The sequence below is a fragment of the Ranitomeya imitator genome, chromosome 2 (genome assembly GCF_032444005.1).
Source record: "Ranitomeya imitator isolate aRanImi1 chromosome 2, aRanImi1.pri, whole genome shotgun sequence".
In the NCBI taxonomy this organism is placed as follows: domain Eukaryota; kingdom Metazoa; phylum Chordata; class Amphibia; order Anura; family Dendrobatidae; genus Ranitomeya; species Ranitomeya imitator.
In genome coordinates, this window is record NC_091283.1 from 235,920,502 (window position 1) to 235,943,487 (window position 22,986).

The following is a 22,986-nucleotide window of genomic DNA, read 5'->3' on the forward strand; positions in this document are numbered from 1 at the left end:
TTTCACACGTCAGTGGCTCCGGTATGTGAGGTGACAGTTTCCTCACATACCGGAGACACTGACTCACGTAGACACATTGAAATCAATGTGTCTCTGCACATGTCAGCGTGTTTTCACGGACCGTGTGTCCGTGTGCAAAACACGGAGACATGTCAGTGTTCGTGGGAGCGCACGGATTACACAGAACCATTAAAGTCAATGGGTCCGTGTAAAACACGTACCGCACACGGACGTTGTCCGTGTGCAGTCCGTGTGCCGTGCAGGAGACAGCGCTACAGTAAGCCCTGTCCCCCCTATGTGGTGCTGAAGCTGCCATTCATATCTTCTCTGCAGCAGCGTTTGCTTTAGAGAAGATATGAAAAATACTTTTTTATTTTTTTTTGTTCGTGTTTCACATAAAGATCCCTGTCCCATACGGGTGGAGCCGCATATTCATTACTGTAATGTGCAGCCCCATGTGACCGCTCATACAGTAGAAGGTGCGGCCAGGACAGGAAGCAGCGCCAGCGAGGGAGCCGGGTGAGTATTTTAATAACAGCGGGCGGGCGCACAAAGGGGTGGGAGGGAGGTGGGGACAGGGATCTTTATGTTAAACACGAACAAAAAAAAAAAAAGGATTTTTCATATCTTCTCTCCAGCAAACGCTGCTGCAGAGAAGATATGAATGGCAGCTTCAGCACCAGATGCAGGGGACAGCGCTTATCTCTAGCGCTGTCTCCTGCACGGTGCGTGTGGTACCCAGTCGGCACACGGGCGACACACGTGTGCCGCCCGTGTGCCACACTGATGTGCCACAGAAACGCACGGGCACACGGACACGGATAATTCCGGTACCGATTTTTCCTGTACTGGAATTATCTGGACGTGTGAGACTGCCCTAATGGAGAGTAAGACACCGATCCATTACTAATCCTATAGTTATATGGAAAATAAAGAAACAGCAAGAATAAAGTAAATTCAAAAAAATGACACAGACACCTTTAATAATCTCAGTTAAGCCATACTTACGACCTCGCCTGATTCCACCAAAGCCCTCGATCTCCTGTACTAAAACTAAAATAAAAGAACAACAACATACCATACTTGTCTGTCGATCTGTCCCACGCCGTAATCCATGTCTAGGGGAGAAATAGTTTTCAACCTGGACGGTGCCAAGATGTGACCATGCACGCTGAGAACCACTGGTGAATGAGCTGCTGGGAACGCAGCGTCAGTGACGTCACTGAGGCTGCGTTCCCAGCCAGGCTGAACTGCGGTGACCTCAGTGAGATCCCCAATAGCATCATGTGAAAGTCGCACAGTGCAGAGGAGAGTTGAAATTCACCGCAGTGAAATTCTCCAGTGAACTCGCCTCTGCACCGTGCGACTTTCTCAAAGTGCTAGCGGGGATCTCACACAGCCCACACCATTTTTTTCAGAAAAATTATCTTTTATTAATTAAATACATGTACAGTAAGCTGCACAAACTGTTCTAATTGTATTTGTCATTGACATCTATATATCTACCTATTCTATTTGTATTTACTGTATGTAATCCATCTGTTCTATCCTGTCGGCTCCTGCAGTGATTTTACACTACCGCGGTTTCTGAATTACTGGCTTTTCTTCTCTCTAAGTAATATATATACCCTGTGTCACTGACATCTATAAAAAAAATTCCTTCTCACCCCCAATAGAGGTGGTCTTTTTTGTCCTTTCTCATTCTCGGGTCCTCTACCAGAGACCTGGGAGTTTGAGGGTTCTGCGCAGGATCTTAGTTGTTCAAAACATTGCGCTTTTCTAAACAGAGAGCTCAGATGTTGCTCCTGGGATCTGTTGTAGCCATTCTTCCAACTTAGGGGTCACTGCTCCAAGTCAGGGCCGTATTTGCCACTAGGCACGCGAGGGCACGTGCCTAGGGCGGCGACATTGCAAGGGGCGGCACCTGAGCAAGGTGTTTTTTTTTTTTTTTAATAAGTCCCGGGTCAAAAACGCGACCGACGGCCCCGCCCCCCCGCCTCCGAGTCCCCCCCACCTCCGAGTCCCCCCGCCTCTGAGTCCCACCCACCCTCCTTGAAGACGATACTCACCTGCTCCAGCGATGCCTGGTCTCAGCGTCTGTAGCGCGTCCTGAGTGAGCGGTCATGTGGTACCGCTAATTAAGGTCATGAATATGCGCATATTCATGACCTTAATTAGCTGTACCACATGACCGCTCACTCAGGAAGAAGGCGCTGCGGCGGGACAGAGCTGGAGGGATGTCGGCGCGGCGTGTGGGACAGGCAGCTGACAGGTGAGTATGAGGGACGGGGGGCGGGGGGAGGATGGTAAGCCACCCGCGCTATGCAAGATGGCCAGGGAGAAGGAGCGGGGGAGGGGGTGGAGAGATGAGCCATGCAGAGGGAGGGATAGGGAGGGGGGGAATTATGAGCCATCAGCCATGCATAGGGAGGGAGGGAGGGGAATTACGAGCCATCAGCCATGCATAGGGAGTGAGGGGGGAAATTATGAGCCATCAGCCATGCATAGGGAGGGAGGGGGGGGGAATTATGAGCCATCAGCCATGCATAGGGAGGGAGGGGGGGGGATTATGAGCCATCAGCCATGCATAGGGAGGGAGTGGGAATTATGAGCCATCAGCCATACATAGGGAGGGAGGGGGGGGGAATTATGAGCCATCAGCCATGCATAGGGAGAGAGGGGGGGGAATTATGAGCCATCAGCCATGCATAGGGAGGGAGGGGGGAATTATGAGCCATCAGCCATGCATAGGGAGGGGGGGGGAATTATGAGCCATCAGCCATGCATAGGGAGGGAGGGGGAATTATGAGCCATCAGCCATGCATACAGGGGGGGGGGGGATTATGAGCCATCAGCCATGCATACGGGGGGGGGGGGGATTATGAGCCATCAGCCATGCATACAGCGGGGGGGATTATGAGCCATCAGCCATGCATACAGGGGGGGGAATTATGAGCCATCAGCCATGCATACAGGGGGGGAGGGATTATGAGCCATCAGCCATGCATACAGGGGGGGGGGGGGAATTATGAGCCATCAGCCATGCATAGGGAGGGAGGGGGGGGAATGATGAGCCATCAGCCATGCATACGGGGGGGGGGGGATTATGAGCCATCGGCCATGCATACAGGGGGGGATTATGATCCATCAGCCATGCATACAGGGGGGGATTATGAGCCATCAGCCATGCATACAGGGGAGGGGGGATTATGAGCCATCAGCCATGCATACAGGGGGGGGGGAATTATGAGCCATCAGCCATGCATACAGGGGGGGAGAATTATGAGCCATCAGCCATGCATACAGGGGGGGGGGGAATTATGAGCCATGCATACAGGAGGAGGGGGGGGATATGAGCCATGGCCATTATACAATATGGAGCATCATGTGGGGCCATTATAAAGTATGGAGCATCAAGTGAGGTCATTATACAGTATTGAGCATCATGTGCGGTCATTATACAGTATGGAGCATCATGTGTGGTCATTATACAGTATGGAGCATCATGTGCGGTCATTATACAGTATTGAGCATCATGTGTGGTCATTATACAGTATGGAGCATCATGTGTGGTCATTATACAGTATGGAGCATCATGTGTGGTCATTATACAGTATGGAGCATCATGTGAGGTCATTATACAGTATTGAGCATCATGTGAGGTCATTATACAGTATTGAGCATTATGTGCGGTCATTATACAGTATGGAGCATCATGTAACATAGTAACATAGTAACATAGTTAGTAAGGCCGAAAAAAGACATTTGTCCATCCAGTTCAGCCTATATTCCATCATAATAAATCCCCAGATCTACGTCCTTCTCCAGAACCTAATAATTGTATGATACAATATTGTTCTGCTCCAGGAAGACATCCAGGCCTCTCTTGAACCCCTCGACTGAGTTCGCCATCACCACCTCCTCAGGCAAGCAATTCCAGATTCTCACTGCCCTAACAGTAAAGAATCCTCTTCTATGTTGGTGGAAAAACCTTCTCTCCTCCAGACGCAAAGAATGCCCCCTTGTGCCCGTCACCTTCCTTGGTATAAACAGATCCTCAGCGAGATATTTGTATTGTCCCCTTATATACTTATACATGGTTATTAGATCGCCCCTCAGTCGTCTTTTTTCTAGACTAAATAATCCTAATTTCGCTAATCTATCTGGGTATTGTAGTTCTCCCATCCCCTTTATTAATTTTGTTGCCCTCCTTTGTACTCTCTCTAGTTCCATTATATCCTTCCTGAGCACCGGTGCCCAAAACTGGACACAGTACTCCATGTGCGGTCTAACTAGGGATTTGTACAGAGGCAGTATAATGCTCTCATCATGTGTATCCAGACCTCTTTTAATGCACCCCATGATCCTGTTTGCCTTGGCAGCTGCTGCCTGGCACTGGCTGCTCCAGGTAAGTTTATCATTAACTAGGATCCCCAAGTCCTTCTCCCTGTCAGATTTACCCAGTGGTTTCCCGTTCAGTGTGTAATGGTGTGTAACGTTGTACCCACTCAGGTGCGTAGGAGGAAACAGGAGCCACATTCTCTTCTGCGTTCAAGTGGGTTTATTGCTCCATAAACCACATAACAGTGTGAACAACAGGTAAACAAACAGCTTTTAGCTCAGGAAAGGAAAATACAAAAGTCCAGTCCTTGAGGCTCAGTCCTGCAGCCTTAACACACTTTGGAGGCTTTCTCCTCCACACACACAGACTCCTGTCTGTAGTGTCCCATCTGGACACAGGGACCTCTGTCCACCCTGACAGATTCCCAAACACTCTCTTACCATGTGCTACACATCTCCATTAAGTAGCCTGAAACCACACCCATTGGTGAAGTAACGTCACATGATTAGACATGTGGCTATGACATCACCACAGGTCCTTAAACAAACACAAATAGGCATGGTTATGCCCCTTACCCAGGGGTGAGGTATATGGGTAGCCAGACCCTCCCATCTCTCATAGCTACCCGTAACCCGGACCCAAACATCCTAAACAATTCCTTATTGCCTTATGTGTATTAAACAAAACACTCCGGGTTACATCACAGCGGCAAGCCTTCTCTGTGATACATACCTCCCATCGACTATACAAGCTTTAGCCATGCTACAGGTGATATTGATTCCTTCTTCCCATGTGTATAACCTTACATTTATCATTGTTAAACCTCATCTGCCACCTTTCAGCCCAAGTTTCCAACTTATCCAGATCCATCTGTAGCAGAATACTATCTTCTCTTGTATTAACTGCTTTACATAGTTTTGTATCATCTGCAAATATCGATATTTTACTGTGTAAACCTTCTACCAGATCATTAATGAATATGTTGAAGAGAACAGGTCCCAATACCGACCCCTGCGGTACCCCACTGGTCACAGCGACCCAGTTACAGACTATACCATTTATAACCACCCTCTGCTTTCTATCACTAAGCCAGTTACTAACCCATTTACACACATTTTCCCCCAAACCAAGCATTCTCATTTTGTGTACCAACCTCTTGTGCGGCACGGTATCAAACGCTTTGGAAAAATCGAGATATACCACGTCCAATGACTCACCGTGGTCCAGCCTATAGCTTACCTCTTCATAAAAACTGATTAGATTGGTTTGACAGGAGCGATTTCTCATAAACCCATGCTGATATGGAGTTAAACAGTTATCCTCATTGAGATAATCCAGAATAACATCCCTCAGAAACCCTTCAAATATTTTACCAATAGAGGTTAGACTTACTGGCCTATAATTTCCAGGTTGACTTTTAGAGCCCTTTTTGAATATTGGCACCACATTTGCTATGCGCCAGTCCTTCGGAACAGACCCTGTCGCTATAGAGTCCCTAAAAATAAGAAATAATGTGTGGTCATTATACAGTATGGAGCATCATGTGCGGTCATTATATAGTATTGAGCATCATGTGAGGTCATTATACAGTATGGAGCATCATGTGCAGTCATTATACAGTATGGAGCATCATGTGAGGTCATTATACAGTATGGAGCATCATGTGCGGTCATTATACAATATTGAGCATCATGTGCGGTCATTATACAGTATTGAGCATCATGTGGGGCCATTATAAAGTATGGAGCATCATGTGCGGTCATTATACAGTATGGAGCATCATGTGCGGTCATTATACAGTATTGAGCATCATGGGCCATTATAAAGTATGGAGCATCATGTATGGCCATTATACAGTATTGAGCATCATGTGCGGCCATTATACAGTATGGAGCATCATGTGCGGCCGTTATACAGTATGGAGCATAATGTGTGGCCGTTATACAGTATGGAGCATCATGTAAGGCCATTATACAGTATGTGGAGCACTGCGTAGCCATTATACAGTATGGAGCACTGCGTGGCCATATTTTTTTGGTTTTAATTATTGTATATGAAACAGTGTGATCAGCAGTGCTAAATGGGTGTGGTTGGGACTTGGATATGGGTGTGATTAGTTGTGAAATGGGTGTGGTCAGAGGTGTGGCCTAAAATTTGCCGTGGCGCACTACGTGCGTCGCAACCTTTACACCTTTTTCCCTTCTTCAAAAGTTGGGAGGTATGGTACCGTATTTCCCAGATCACAGCAAGTACCGCAAATCCCATAGGGAATGAATGAAACCAAACGCAATGTTGCCGTAAGTGATCCGTTACGTGGCAGATGCAGAAAAACTGCCCGATCTGCTGCAAAAGGCGACTTTCACAACAGCGATTCTTGCCAAAGTCACTGCGGATAGTGTCATACTCACCAATGGGGGAGGCAGCACTAAGAGTACCTAGGGCAGCAGAAACTCTAAATACGGCCCTGCTCCAAGTGCTGCTATCACCACTGGAATCACTGCTGCCTTCACCTTCCACATCTTCTCCAGTTCTCCTTTGAGGCCCTGGTATTTATCCAGCTTCTCATATTCCTTCTTCCTGATGTTGCTGTCACTTGGCACTGCCACATCTATTATCACTGCTGTCTTCTGATCCTTGTCTACTATCACAATGTCTGGTTGGTTAGCCAACACCTGCTTATCCATCTGGATCTTGAAGTCCCACAGGATTTTAGCCCTTTCATTGTCCACCACTTTTTCTGGGGTCTCCCACCTGGACTTAGGGGGGAATTAGCTCATATGCTGTGCAGATGTTTCTGTATAAAAGTCCTGCTACTTGGTTGTGGTGTTCAGTATACGCTGTTCCTGCTTGCATTTTGCATCCTGCCACTATGCGTTGGACAGTTTCTGAGGTTTCTTTGCATAGTCTGCACCTTGGGTCTTGTGTTGTGTAGTATATTCTATGGATCTGGTACTTAGTGCTTGCTCTTGTGCCGCTATGATTAGTGCCTCTGTGGTGTCTCAGAGTCCAGGTTTCTCCAGCCATTGGTAGGATTTCTCCATGTCAGCCACCTCCATTATCTATCAATGGTACATCCCATGCAGCGGCATGTCTTGCAATGGAGGTTCATGTTCCTGTTCTTCCTTCCGGATCTGTTGTTGTTGCTGCCTTAGGCTTTCTCTCAGCATCTCATATTTTGGTGCCATTTTTCTGATGTTTTCCTGGATACTCCTCGTTTCATCCGTGATGGTGGCCTGGATGCTTATCAAGCTTCGACAACCCTCCTTTCTATTGGTATACAATCTTTGGGGGTTAGACTTAGGGTGGAGACCTCCATGCATTGTGAGGAGCATTCACGTTTTCACATCTGCAGCTTTCATCTCTTCTTTTGGCCAGCACACTATGCCAGCAGGGTATCTGATAACTGTCAGGGCATATGTATCGATGGTGCAGATTTTATTCTTCCCAATGAGCTGGCTCTTCAGGACCGGTCTTACCCTTTGATGGTATTTGGATGTTGCTGCCTTCCTTGCTTCCTCATCATGGTTACCGTATCCCTGTGGAATGCCGAGGTACTTGTAGCATGTCTGTACATCTGCTATGTGCACTGCTGGTAATTCCACTCCATCAGTCTTGACTACCTCGTCTCTCTTTATTACAAACCGGCCGCACGTCTCAAGTCTGAAGGACATCCCGATGTCTTCACTGTAGATCCTTGTCATGTGGATCAGTAATTGATGTCTCGTTCGTTTTTCGCATACAGCTTGATGTCATCCATGTAGAGGAGGTGGCTGATGATGCTTCCACTCGAACTTGTTTCCATAGCCAGACTCTGTAATTATCTGACTGAGGGGGTTCAAGACTATGCAGACCAGCAATGGGGACAGTGCACCATCTTGCTATATGCCGCATTTGATGGTCTCTTGTGCTAGTTGTCTTGAGTTGACTTCCAATGTTGTTCTCCAAAGCCCCAGTGAGTTTCTGAGGAAGGTTCTTTATTTCCTATTGACATTGTACAGAGCCAAGCATTCACAGATCCATGTGTGTGGCATTGAGTCATAGGCTTTCCTGTAGTCAATCCAGGCTCTGCTGAGATTGGTCTGTCTGGATCTTGAGCGACTGCTCTATCTACTAGGAGCTGGTGCTTAGAGCCTCTGGTGTCAGTCCCAATGCCTTTCTGAGCTGGATTCATGTACTGGTTCATATGGTTCTGTAGATTGGTGGCTATGATGCCTGACAGGATTTTCCATGTTGTTGTAAGGCAGGTTATTGGGCGGTAGTTGGATGGAACAATTCCTTTGTGAGGATCCTTCATGTTCAGCATTGTTCTGCCTTGTGTTAGCCAAGCTGGGTGGTGGCCTGCTTTTAGCAGTTGGTTCATCTGCTTTGCCATGAATTCATGTACCGCTGTGAATTTCTTTAGCCAGTAGGTGAGGATCATGTCTGGGTCAGGTGCTGTCCAGCTCTTCATGTTCTTGATCCACTGTTGGATGTCTGCTTATGGAATGGTGACTGGTTCTTGCTCTAGGTGGTTGCTGTGCGTCATTCTCAGATATTGCAGCCACATTGCACTGGTGTTGTGTTTTTTCCTTCTCCCATATGTTCCTCCAGTTTTGTTCAGTATCTGCTATTGGTGGAGTTGCTGCCTTTGTGCTGTTCCTCTGTAGTTGGGAGTACACATTGGATGGTTCTTTGGAGAACAGGGCATTTATCTTCTTGGCATCAGCTTCTCAAATGTATTTCTCCCTAGTCTTGCAGTGAGTGCTGTGATCCCTTGCTTAGCAGTCTCTTCAGTTGGGGTCAGGTATTGGACTTGTCCAGCATGGTCTTATTCTTATTCCTTACACACTTCTGTATTTCTGATAGTTGGCTGACTTCCCTTCGTGGCACCTTGATCTTTGTCTACAGTCTTCTTTTCCAAGAGGAGCACGTACTTCTGTTGTTCTTGCTGGTTGTATAGCCAAGCATTTCCATGTTTGCCGAAGCAATAGCATAGATCAGATTATTAGTTTGAGTTATAGTGGTGATAGGCATTGATGCAAGTGCTGCTCTATTGGCATCCTCTAGCAAACTGTCTGGTGGTGTTTCTTTGCTGAGCCTTGGCAGTCGATCTCTGGGAAAACCAAAGACATAAATAGATCGGAACCCTAGAAAAATAGAAAACCAAACAAAAAACAAGGATCCCTAAAATATAACTTTTAATCAAATAGTTTAAAAAGACTATTTATCAATACAGTAAAAAAGTACGTAATGTAGCTAATAAACCCTATATCGGACTACCATGAATCCTGCCTGTCAGTGGAGGTTGGCACCCCAATTTACCGCGGTAGGCGCCCCCACTCCTCAACGGCTCACCCTATAAATCCCTAACCGAACCTGCAATACAGGAAAATTAGTGAGCCCTAAAGTGCAATCCTATACTGTTAACTGCCTGACAGTGGAGGTAGACACCCTAATTTACTGCGGTAGGCGCCCCCACTCACCGGCGGCTGTCCTTAGGGTCCCTTACAATCCCTACAGTAAGGATAGACAAAAGATAATGTCCCAAATACACCAGGGGGACATTATCTTTTGTCTATCCTTACTGTAGGGATTGTAAGGATCCCTAGGGTCAGCCGCCGGAGAGTGTGGGCGCCTACCGCAGTAAATTAGGGTGTCTACTGTTATGATCTGGTGGCCTAGGAGCAGCATGAGACATACTCTGGAGAAGGTGGTACCTGTACTGACCGCAGACCCTGAACTTAACACCGCAACTAGAAGCAGCCGTGGGATGTACCTAACTCTCCCTAGACACCTCGACACAGCCTGAGGACTAAATACCCCTAAAGATAGAAACGGGAAAACTATCTTGCCTCAGAGAAAATCCCCAAAGGATAGACAGCCCCCCACAAATATTGACTGTGAGAGGAGAGGGAAATGACATACGCAGACTGAAATCAGGATTTAGCAAAGGAGGCCATTCTAGCTAGAAAGAAAGTATAGGACAGAGTACTATGTGGTCAGTATTAAAACACTAGAAAATATCCACCACAGACCATACAAAATCTCCTCATCTGACTAAAGACATGGAGGGTATATCTGCATCTCCAGAGATACAGCTTGGCTGAATAAATCCTTACACAGACCAAGCTGGACAAGACAAAACATATAAATGCACTGAACTATAAAGCCCACAGCATGTGGACAGCAAAAACAAAGCCAGAACTTATCTTTGTTGAAATGAACAGCAAAAACAGGAGAGACCAGGCAGGATGTGAATCCTCCAAAAACAATGGGCAACTGGCACTGACTAAAGAAACAAGCAAGACTAAATAGCCCAGAGTAAAGCACTAAGTGGACACACCTGATGAATGCTGCGATCCAAAGACAGCAGCACTACCACTCAACCACCGGAGGGAGCCCAAGAGCAGAATTCACAACAGTACCCCCCCCCTTTGAGGAGGGGTCACCGAACCCTCACCAGAGCCCCCAGGCCGATCAGGACGAGCCAAATGAAAGGCACAAACCAAATCGTCAGCATGAACATCGGAGGCAACAACCCAAGAATTATCTTCCTGGCCATAACCCTTCCATTTGACAAGATACTGAAGCTTCCGCCTCGAAAAACGAGAATCCAAAATCTTCTCAACCACATACTCCAACTCCCCATCAATCAACACAGGGTCCGGAGGATCAACAGAGGGGATAACGGGCATCACATATTTCCGCAACAAAGATCTATGGAAAACATTATGGATGGAAAAAGATGCTAAAAGGGCCAAACGAAAAGACACAGGATTGATAATCTCAGAAATCCTATAAGGACCAATAAACCGAGGCTTGAACTTAGGGGAAGAAACCTTCACAGTAACATGACGGGAAGACAACCAGACCAAATCCCCAACCCGAAGCCGGGAACCAACACACCGACGACGGTTAGCAAAACGCTGAGCTTCCTCCTGAGACAACACCAAATTGTCCACCACATGAGCCCAAATTTGCTGCAACCTGTCGACCACAGAATCCACACCAGGACAATCAGAAGGCTCAACCTGCCCTGAAGAAAAACGAGGATGAAAACCAAAATTACAAAAAAAGGCGAAACCAAGGTAGCAGAACTAGCCCGATTATTAAGGGCAAACTCGGCCAATGGCAAGAAAGCCACCCAATCATCCTGATCAGCAGACACAAAGCATCTCAAATAAGTTTCCAAAGTCTGATTAGTTCGCTCGGTTTGGCCATTTGTCCGAGGATGAAATGCGGAAGAAAAAGACAAATCAATGCCCAGCCTAGCACAAAAGGCCTCTCAGGGACCGGCAAAGGCAAAAGCAACCCACTAGCCCGGGAACAGCAAGGCTTGGCCCGCGCACAAGTCCCACAGGACTGCACAAAAGAACGCACATCCCACGACAAAGAAGGCCACCAAAAGGATCTACCAACCAAATCTCTGGTACCAAAAATCCCAGGATGGCCAGCCAACACAGAACAATGAACCTCAGAAATCACTTTACTAGTCCATCTATCAGGAACAAACAGTTTCCCCACTGGACAGCGGTCAGGTTTATTAGTCTGAAATTCCTGAAGAACCCGTCGTAAATCAGGTGAGATGGCAGAATGCCGACCGGCGCAAGGACCCCCGGGACATCAGGCAAAAAACTCCTAGAGAGGGCATCAGCCTTAACATTCTTAGAACCCGGAAGATACGAGACCACAAAATCAAAACGGGAGAAAAACAGGGACTATCGAGCCTGTCTAGGATTCAACCGTTTGGCAGACTCGAGGTAAATCAGATTCTTATGATCGGTCAGGACCACAATACGGTGCTTGGCCCCCTCAAGCCAATGTCGCCACTCCTCAAATGCCCACTTCATAGCCAACAACTCCCGATTGCCGACATTAGAGTTGAGCGACCTTGACCTTTTTAGAGTCGAGCCGGGTTTTGCGAAACCCGACTATGTCCAAAGTCGGGTCGAGTGAAATCGGCCGATTATGACGTAAAGTCGGGATCGACCGAAACACGAAACCCAATGCAAGTCAATGGGGCAGCATAGTCGGCAGTGAGTGGGGGCCAGGAAAACACCTAGAGTGCCCATTTTAATGTCAAAACCATCCATTCTTCTTAATGAAGCTTGTCAAGCGTAATTTACCTTATAATAATTGGAAGGCATTTGAAATTGGGGGTCATTTGGCTAAAGTTGTGGGGGGTAGGGCTGGTTCAAGTAATTAGTGGGCCCAGGAAATCTGGACCACGTCACGGCAGTGGAGCAGGGAGAGGTAAGTATTTCAACTTTGCAAGTGCTGTGAACCTGAGCAAGCAGGGGGGGCCCACTCGTTGGCATTGGCACTGGCACAGGGCCCCTCAAAGTACAGCGGTGTGTTTGCACGGCGGGGGCGCCTCCCACCGGCAGCAACACTTTTGCGTACTATGAGAGGCCCTGTGCCAGTGACGTCGCCAACTAGTATTCCTCCCCCCACCTGATGAAGGAACCTGCACTTTCATCTGCACCTTCCTCTTTGTCCCCGTGTAAGGTGGTATGGTATGCGGGAAGAGCAACCTGACTTTCAGCAGGGTCACAATGTTGTTGTGTAGCGTGCACGGGGAATGTTGCGTTATGGGTCAATGTACCAGCAGACTCATCTATCACTGGCTGGGCAATGGGCAGGATGAGGAGGAAACACAGATATAGACCCAAAGAATAAAGTTGGCTAAATGCAGTTCAAAATTGGTAACACAGGAATAACCAGGGGGCATTGCAGTGGAGGACAACTGGAATGAGAGGCTGACACAGAGAGTAGGGCCAAATCAGTAAGTAGTCGAAATGCAGTTCAAAATTGGCAACCGTAGTAAACAGGCGGCACAGCTTTGTTCAGTGGAGGAGAACAGCAAGGAGTGGCAGACACCGATAGTAGGCCCCAACCCAACTAGTAGGCCAAATGCAGTCTAACATTAACAACTACTTAACGAGAGGCTGAAAATGGTATTTCAGGACAGGAAACCAGGAGAACAGCAAGGAGTGGCAGACACCGATAGTAGGCCCCAAACCAACTAGTACGCCAAATGCAGTTGTTCCATTTAACCACAATTTAATGAGAGCCTGAAGATAGAAGCTCAGGAAAGGCAACCTGGGGAACACCTTGGAGTGTAACACACCATCTCTTTCCACCCCATACCCATTTTGTAGGCCTAATGCTGTGTACTTTTCTACAACTACTAAACGAGAGTCGGAAGACCGAAGCAATGGCAAGGAAACCTGGGGAACACCTTGGAGTGTAACACACCATCTCTCTCCACCCCATACCCAATTTGTAGGCCTAATGCAGCCTACTTTCCGACACCTACTAAACGAGAGCATGAAGATCGAAGCTCAGGAAAGGCAACCTGGGGAACACCTTGGAGTGTAACACACCATCTCTCTCCACCCCATACCCATTTTTTAGGCCTAATGCAGTGTACTTTTCTACAACTACTAAACGAGAGTCGGAAGACCGAAGCAATGGCAAGGAAACCTGGGGAACACCTTGGAGTGTAACACACCATCTCTCTCCACCCAATTCCCCATTTTTTAGGCCTAATGCAGCCTACTTTCCGACACCTACTAAACGAGAGCATGAAGATCGAAGCTCAGGAAAGGCAACCTGGGGAACACCTTGGAGTGTAACACACCATCTCTCTCCACCCCATACCCATTTTGTAGGCCTAATGCTGTGTACTTTTCTACAACTACTAAACGAGAGTCGGAAGACCGAAGCAATGGCAAGGAAACCTGGGGAACACCTTGGAGTGTAACACACCATCTCTCTCCACCCCATACCCAATTTGTAGGCCTAATGCAGCCTACTTTCCGACACCTACTAAACGAGAGCATGAAGATCGAAGCTCAGGAAAGGCAACCTGGTGAAAACCTTGGAGTGTAACACAACCTGTCTCTACACCCCATACACAATTAGTAGGCCTAATGCAGCGTAGTTTCCAACAGCTACTAAACGAGAGCCGGAAGATCGAAGCTCAGGAAAGGCAACCTGGGGAACACCTTGGAGTGTAACACAACCTCTCTCTACACCACGGAAGGGCTGATTCTTAGGAAGGAAGGCTGTTGTAAATAAGCATTGCGCGTCCGAGGGTGATTATATTCTTATTCGGTATCTACTCACCCTCGGACGCGCCATGCTTCTTGATTTGTAATTAATGTTTATTTGCAATGTGCTTTTGACTTACTCAATTATTTTTTTAATTATTGATTTTATTAAATTAATAGTTTAACATCTTATTGGAAATAATTTAAAGGAGACGCGACAGGACAACACTCGGTGGATGCCATATCTGTGTTAACAACTCCAAAAAACTTTCAGTTAACTTCTTGCAGGAGAAAGAAATTGTAGCTGTTGGACCTTTGTAGTACAGTTCCAGATATTTGTTGTGTGTTTGTTTTGATTGTTAAAATGTCTGCATTTGAGATCTCAACACGATCTTATTTTTTATAATCAAATTAATTTTTTAAATATTTTATTAGGTTGGTTCAAGGGGTACACGGGCCGCAGTAGACAGGTCAGTCGAGGCCTAGTGGAAGGAGGGACCGCAGATGCGCCACTGTTTCACCCATACACAATTAGTAGGCCTAATGCAGCGTAGTTTCCAACAGCTACTAAACGAGAGCCGGAAGATCGAAGCTCAGGAAAGGCAACCTGGGGAACACCTTGGAGTGTAACAACAACCTCTCTCTACACCACAGAAGGGCTGATTCTTAGGAAGGAAGGCTGTTGTAAATAAGCATTGCGCGTCCGAGGGTGATTATATTCTTATTCGGTATCTACTCACCCTCGGACGCGCCATGCTTCTTGATTTGTAATTAATGTTTATTTGCAATGTGCTTTTGACTTACTCAATTATTTTTTTAATTATTGATTTTATTAAATTAATAGTTTAACATCTTATTGGAAATAATTTAAAGGAGACGCGACAGGACAACACTCGGTGGATGCCATATCTGTGTTAACAACTCCAAAAAACTTTCAGTTAACTTCTTGCAGGAGAAAGAAATTGTAGCTGTTGGACCTTTGTAGTACAGTTCCAGATATTTGTTGTGTGTTTGTTTTGATTGTTAAAATGTCTGCATTTGAGATCTCAACACGATCTTATTTTTTATAATCAAATTAATTTTTTAAATATTTTATTAGGTTGGTTCAAGGGGTACACGGGCCGCAGTAGACAGGTCAGTGGAGGCCTAGTGGAAGGAGTGACCACAGACAGGCATCGAAGGCCTAAAATAATAACACATGGCTGTAGGCAATTTTAAATTGGTTCCAGGGGTACACGGGCAGCAGTGCCCTGGTCAGTGTAGTAGTAGTTGAAAGAATGGACCGCAGACAGGCATCGAAGGCCTAAAATAAAAAAATTGGGCTGGCTGTAGGCAATTTTAAATTGGTTCCAGGGGTACACGGGCAGCAGTGGTGTGGTCAGTGGAGGCCTAGTGGAAGGAGTGACCGCAGACAGGCATCGAAGGCCGAAAATAATAACACATGGCTGTAGGCAATTTTAAATTGGTTCCAGGGGTACACGGGCAGCAGTGGTGTGGTCAGTGGAGGCCTAGTGGAAGGAGTGACCGCAGACAGGCATCGAAGGCCTAAAATAATAACACATGGCTGTAGGCAATTCTAAATTGGTTACAGGGGTACACGGGCAGCAGTGGTGTGGTCAGTGGAGGCCTAGTGGAAGGAGTGACCGCAGACAGGCTTCGAAGGCCTAACATAACAAACTTGGGCTGGCTGTAGGCACTTTTAAATTGGTTCCAGGGGTACATGGGCAGCAGTGTATGGTCAGTGGAAGTCTAGTGGAAGGAGTGACCGCAGACAGGCTTCCAAGGCCTAACATAACAAACTTGGGCTGGCTGTAGGCACTTTTAAATTGGTTCCAGGGGTACACGGGCAGCAGTGGTCTGGTCAGTGGAAGTCTAGTGGAAGGAGTGACCGCAGACAGGCTTCGAAGGCCTAACATAACAAACTTGGGCTGGCTGTAGGCACTTTTAAATTGGTTCCAGGGGTACACGGGCAGCAGTGGTCTGGTCAGTGGAAGTCTAGTGGAAGGAGTGACCGCAGACAGGCTTCCAAGGCCTAACATAACAAACTTGGGCTGGCTGTAGGCACTTTTAAATTGGTTCCAGGGGTACACGGGCAGCAGTGGTCTGGTCAGTGGAAGTCTAGTGGAAGGAGTGACCGCAGACAGGCTTCGAAGGCCTAACATAACAAACTTGGGCTGGCTGTAGGCACTTTTAAATTGGTTCCAGGGGTACACGGGCAGCAGTGGTCTGGTCAGTGGAAGTCTAGTGGAAGGAGTGACCGCAGACAGGCTTCCAAGGCCTAACATAACAAAATTGGGCTGGCTGTAGGCACTTTAAATTGGTTCCAGGGGTACATGGGCAGCAGTGTATGGTCAGTGGAAGTCTAGTGGAAGGAGTGACGGCAGACAGTCTTCGAAGGCCTAACATAACAAACTTGGGCTGGCTGTAGGCACTTTTAAATTGGTTCCAGGGGTACATGGGCAGCAGTGTATGGTCAGTGGAAGTCTAGTGGAAGGAGTGACCGCAGACAGGCTTCCAAGGCCTAACATAACAAACTTGGGCTGGCTGTAGGCACTTTTAAATTGGTTCCAGGGGTACACGGGCAGCAGTGGTCTGGTCAGTGGAAGTCTAGTGGAAGGAGTGACCGCAGACAGGCTTCGAAGGCCTAACATAACAAACTTGGGCTGGCTGTAGGCACTTTTAAATTGGTTCCAGGGGTACACGGGCAGCAGTGGTCTGGTCAGTGGAAGTCTAGTGGAAGGAGTGACCGCAGACAGGCTTCCAAGGCCTAACATAACAAACTTGGGCTGGCTGTAGGCACTTTTAAATTGGTTCCAGGGGTACACGGGCAGCAGTGGTCTGGTCAGTGGAAGTCTAGTGGAAGGAGTGACCGCAGACAGGCTTCGAAGGCCTAACATAACAAACTTGGGCTGGCTGTAGGCACTTTTAAATTGGTTCCAGGGGTACACGGGCAGCAGTGGTCTGGTCAGTGGAAGTCTAGTGGAAGGAGTGACCGCAGACAGGCTTCCAAGGCCTAACATAACAAAATTGGGCTGGCTGTAGGCACTTTAAATTGGTTCCAGGGGTACATGGGCAGCAGTGTATGGTCAGTGGAAGTCTAGTGGAAGGAGTGACGGCAGACAGTCTTCGAAGGCCTAACATAACAAAATTGGGCTGACTGTAGGCACTTTTAAATTGGTTCCAGGGTAACACGGCCAGCAGTGGCCTGGTCAGTGTAGTAGTTGTAGAAAGAAGGGACCGCAGACAGGCTTCGAAGGCCTAACATAACAAAAATGTCAAAACAATGGTATTGTCAGTGCCAGGCATTGAAGGATGTCAGCGCCTAGACTACACATTGGTGAAGCTGTGAGAGATAATTTTGCTAGTGGTAGAGCACTGTTTGAGCTGGGGGGGGGAACTGTCTTGTGGCCGGCGGTACAGGCACAGGGCCCCTCATATTACAACGGTGTGTCTGATGTTGGGTGCGCACCACCACCGCCAGAGACACTTTATTGTACTATGAGGGACCCAGTGGCAGTGCCGTCGACCAAAAGCGGCCACACCCACCTCTTCAGACAAACAGCACTCTCAAGGGTCCAAGCGCAAAGTGGCGATAGCACGGCCCCGTGTGGGGAGTTTGGCCATTTCGTGAGGTGGAAACATGTCGTATGCTGGACAATCAGGTGAAGAAAATTACGAGATTGGAAAAGTCATTCAGAATAGTCCACAGGCAAGACCTTTTCATAGGAAAGCTAGGTGTCAGCCGGGCAGGGTGGGGCAAAAGATTTTGAAATCCAGTTGTGGTTCATTTTAATGAAGGTTAGATCATCTACATTTTGGGTAGCCAGACGAGTCCTTTTTTCTGTTAGTATTGAACCTGCAGCACTGAATACTCTTTCTGATAGGACACTAGCTGCCGGGCAAGCAAGCTCCTGCAATGCATATTCTGCCAATTCTGGCCAGGTGTCTAATTTGGATGCCCAGTAATCAAATGGGAATGACGGTTGAGGGAGAACGTCGATAAGGGATGAAAAATAGTTTGTAACCATACTGGACAAATGTTGTCTCCTGTCACTTTGAATTGATGCTGCAGTACCTGTCCTGTCTGCGGTCATAGAAAAATCACTCCACAACCTGGTCAGAAAACCCCTCTGGCCAACGCCACTTCTGATTTCTGCCCCTCTAACACCTCTGGTCTGCTGGCCCCTGGAGCTCGTGTGAGAACGATCACGGGCGCTGTGTGCAGGGAATGCCAGAAGCAAACGGTCAACAAGAGTTGATTGTTTTGTTGCTAATATTAGTTCCAAGTTCTCATGTGGCATAATATTTTGCAATTTGCCTTTATAGCGAGGATCAAGGAGGCAGGCCAACCAGTAATCGTCATCGTTCATCATTTTTGTAATGCGTGTGTCCCTTTTGAGGATACGCAAGGCATAATCCGCCATGTGGGCCAAAGTTCCCGTTGTCAAATCTGCGGTTGTGCTTGGTTGAGGGGCAGTTGCAGGCAAATCTACGTCACTTGTGTCCCTCAAAAAACCAGAACCCGGCCTTGCCACGCCACCAATTTCCCGTGCCCCCGGGAAAGCTTCCTCATTAAAAATATACTCATCCCCATCATCCTCCTCATCCTCCACCTCCTCTTCGCCCGGTACCTCGTCATGTACACTGCCCTGACCAGACAATCGCTGACTGTCATCAAGGCTTTCCTCTTCCTCTGGTGCAGACGCCTGATCCTTTATGTGCGTCAAACTTTGCATCAGCAGACGCATTAGGGGGATGCTCATGCTTATTATGGCATTGTCTGCACTAACCAGCCGTGTGCATTCCTCAAAACACTGAAGGACTTGACACATGTCTTGAATCTTTGACCACTGCACACCTGACAACTCCATGTCTGCCATCCTACTGCCTGCCCGTGTATGTGTATCCTCCCACAAAAACATAACAGCCCGCCTCTGTTCGCACAGTCTCTGAAGCATGTGCAGTGTTGAGTTCCACCTTGTTGCAACGTCTATGATTAGGCGATGCTGGGGAAGGTTCAAAGAACGCTGATAGGTCTGCATACGGCTGGAGTGTACAGGCGAACGGCGGATATGTGCGCAAAGTCCACGCACTTTGAGGAGCAGGTCGGATAACCCCGGATAACTTTTCAGGAAGCACTGCACCACCAGGTTTAAGGTGTGAGCCAGGCAAGGAATGTGTTTCAGTTGGGAAAGGGAGATGGCAGCCATGAAATTCCTTCCGTTATCACTCACTACCTTGCCTGCCTCAAGATCTACAGTGCCCAGCCACGACTGCGTTTCTTGCTGCAAGAACTCGGACAGAACTTCCGCGGTGTGTCTATTGTCGCCCAAACACTTCATAGCCAATACAGCCTGCTGACGTATGCCAGTAGCTGCCCCATAATGGGAGACCTGGTGTGCAACAGTGGCAGGTGCGGATGGAGTGTTTGTGCGACTGCGGTCTGTGGACGAGCTCTTGCTTCTGCAGGAGGACGAGGAGGAGGAGGAGGAGGAGGGGGTGCGAACGGCTACAGACAACTGTTTACTAGACCGTGGGCTAGGCAGAACTGTCCCAAACTTGCTGTCCCCTGTGGACCCTGAATCCACCACATTTACCCAGTGTGCCGTGATGGACACGTAACGTCCCTGGCCATGCCTACTGGTCCATGCATCTGTTGTCAGGTGCACCTTTGTGCTCACAGATTGCCTGAGTGCATGGACGATGCGCTCTTTAACATGCTGGTGGAGGGCTGGGATGGCTTTTCTGGAAAAAAAGTGTCGACTGGGTAGCTCGTAGCGTGGTACAGCGTAGTCCATCAGGTCTTTGAAAGCTTCGCTTTCAACTAACCGGTAGGGCATCATCTCTAACGAGATTAGTCTAGCTATGTGGGCGTTCAAACCCTGTGTACGCGGATGCGAGGCTAAGTATTTCCTTTTTCTAACCATAGTCTCATGTAGGGTGAGCTGGACTGGAGAGATGGAGATCGTGGAACTAGCGGGGGTGCCGGTGGACATGGCAGACTGAGAGACGGTGGGAGATGGTATTGTTGCCGCCGGTGCCCTAGATGCAGTGTTTCCTACTACGAAACTGGTGATTCCCTGACCCTGACTGCTTTGGCCTGGCAAAGATACCTGCACAGATACAGCAGGTGGTGCGCTAAATGGTGGTCCTACACTGCCGGAAGGGATGTTGCGTTGATGACTAGCTTCATTGGCCGAGGGTGCAACAACCTTAAGGGACGTTTGGTAGTTAGTCCAAGCTTTCAAATGCATGGTGGTTAAATGTCTATGCATGCAACTAGTATTGAGACTTTTCAGATTCTGACCTCTGCTTAAGGAAGTAGAACATTTTTGACAGATGACTTTGCGCTGATCAATTGGATGTTGTTTAAAAAAATGCCAGACTGCACTCTTTCTAGCATCGGATACCTTTTCAGGCATTGCAGACTGAGCTTTAACCGGATGGCCACGCTGTCCTCCACCAGGTTTTGGCTTTGCCACGCGTTTTGGGCAAGATACGGGCCCGGCAGATGGAACTTGTGGCGATGTTGATGCCTGCTGCGGCCCCTCCTCCTCCTCTGCTTCAGAACTGCTGCCGCCTGCACCCTGTTCCCCCAATGGCTGCCAATCGGGGTCAAGAACTGGGTCATCTAATAACTCTTCTTGTACCTCCTGCGCAACTTCGTCTGTGTCACCGTGTCGTTCGGTGGTATAGCGTTCGTGATGGGGCAACATAGTCTCATCAGGGTCTGATTCTTGATCAGCACCCTGCGAGGGCAATGTTGTGGTCTGAGTCAAAGGACCAGCATAGTAGTCTGGCTGTGGCTGTGCGTCAGTGCACTCCATGTCAGATTCAATTTGTAATGGGCATGGACTGTTAACTGCTTCACTTTCTAAGCCAGGGACGGTATGTGTAAAGAGCTCCATGGAGTAACCCGTTGTGTCGCCTGCTGCATTCTTCTCTGTTGTTGTTTTTGCTGAAGAGGACAAGGAAGTGACTTGTCCCTGACCGTGAACATCCACTAACGACGCGCTGCTTTTACTTTTACCAGTTTCACGAGAGGAGGCAAAAGAGCTAGAGGCTGAGTCAGCAAGATAAGCCAAAACTTGCTCTTGCTGCTCCGGCTTTAAAAGCGGTTTTCCTAATCCCAGAAAAGGGAGCGTTCGAGGCCTTGTGTAGCCGGACGACGAACCTGGCTCCACAGCTCCAGACTTAGGTGCAATATTTTTTTCCCCACGACCACCTGATGCTCCACCACTACCACTACCCTCATTACCAGCTGACAATGAACGCCCCCGGCCACGACCTCTTCCACTAGACTTCCTCATTGTTTTAAAAACGTAACCAAACTAACGTTATTTGTTGCAGTCACACAACTTACACGGTGAGCTATAACTTCAGTATGATTTAGCTACCCCTTTACAGGTTGGTGAGACCACAGCGAAAATCAGGCCCAATGTTACACACTCTTTTTTTGGTGGCTGCAAATTAGAGAGATGCCCCACACGCAGGACTGTCACTGAAGCACAAATGTTAATATTAATGTCACACTATTATTTTTTTTTTATTTTTATTTTTTTCAGGAACACTTTAGAAACCCCCCCAAAAAAAATAAATTGATTTTTGCAGGGAGAATTTAGAAAACAAATGTAACAAACTATATGCTTTCTATGGGCCACTGAGTGAGAGATGACGCACACAGGAATCAGGAGTGGCACACAAGCCCAGAGGCCAATATTTTTCTACCAATGATTGATGGAGTTATTTTCTCTGGTAGATTTTGGAACCCAAATCAAGGAAAAAAAATATAGGCTTTCTATGGACCACAATTGGAGAGAGAGAGAGAGAGAGAGAGAGAGAGAGAGAGAGAGAGAGAGAGAGAGAGAGAGATGGCACACCCAGGAGTCAAGACTGGCACACAAGCAGAAAGGCCAATATTAATCTCCCACTGTTTTTTTTGGTTGTTTTTTTTTTTTTTTTTTCAGGGAGACTTTAGAAAAAAAAATAATAAAAAAAATATGATTTTATCAGGAAGAATTTAGAAACCAAATAAAATGATTTTTTCAGGGAGAATTTATAAAACAAATAAAACCAAAAATAGGCGTTCTATGGCCCACTGACTGAGAGATGACGCACCCAGGAGTCAAGACTGGCACACAAGCAGAAAGGCCAATATTAATCTCCCACTGTTTTTTTTTTTTTTTTTTTTTTCAGGGAGACTTTAGAAAAAAAAATAATAAAAAAAATATGATTTTATCAGGAAGAATTTAGAAACCAAATAAAATAAAATGATTTTTTCAGGGAGAATTTATAAAACAAATAAAACCAAAAATAGGCGTTCTATGGCCCACTGACTGAGAGATGACGCACCCAGGAGTCAAGACTGGCACACAAGCAGAAAGGCCAATATTAATCTCCCACTGTTTTTTTTTTTTTTTTTTTTTTTTTCAGGGAGACTTTAGAAAAAAAAATAATAAAAAAAATATGATTTTATCAGGAAGAATTTAGAAACCAAATAAAATAAAATGATTTTTTCAGGGAGAATTTAGAAAACAAATAAAACCAAAAATAGGCGTTCTATGGCCCACTGACTGAGAGAGAGAGAGAGATGGAACGCTTAGTACTGGC

The 22,986-nt window shown here is 47.2% G+C and overlaps 1 protein-coding gene across 2 annotated transcripts in view; it reads right to left on the reverse strand.

Annotated features, from left to right (window-relative positions):
• Positions 1-22,986, reverse strand: part of LOC138662812 (zinc finger protein 773-like) — a 60,145-nt gene that overhangs the window by 26,876 nt on the left and 10,283 nt on the right. For both annotated transcript variants that reach the window (XM_069748772.1, XM_069748773.1), the window contains exon 2: positions 5,735-5,837. In XM_069748772.1, the coding sequence (XP_069604873.1) occupies positions 5,735-5,790 (56 nt within the window). In that variant the 5' untranslated portion in view covers positions 5,791-5,837. The remainder of the gene's footprint in view (positions 1-5,734; positions 5,838-22,986) is intronic.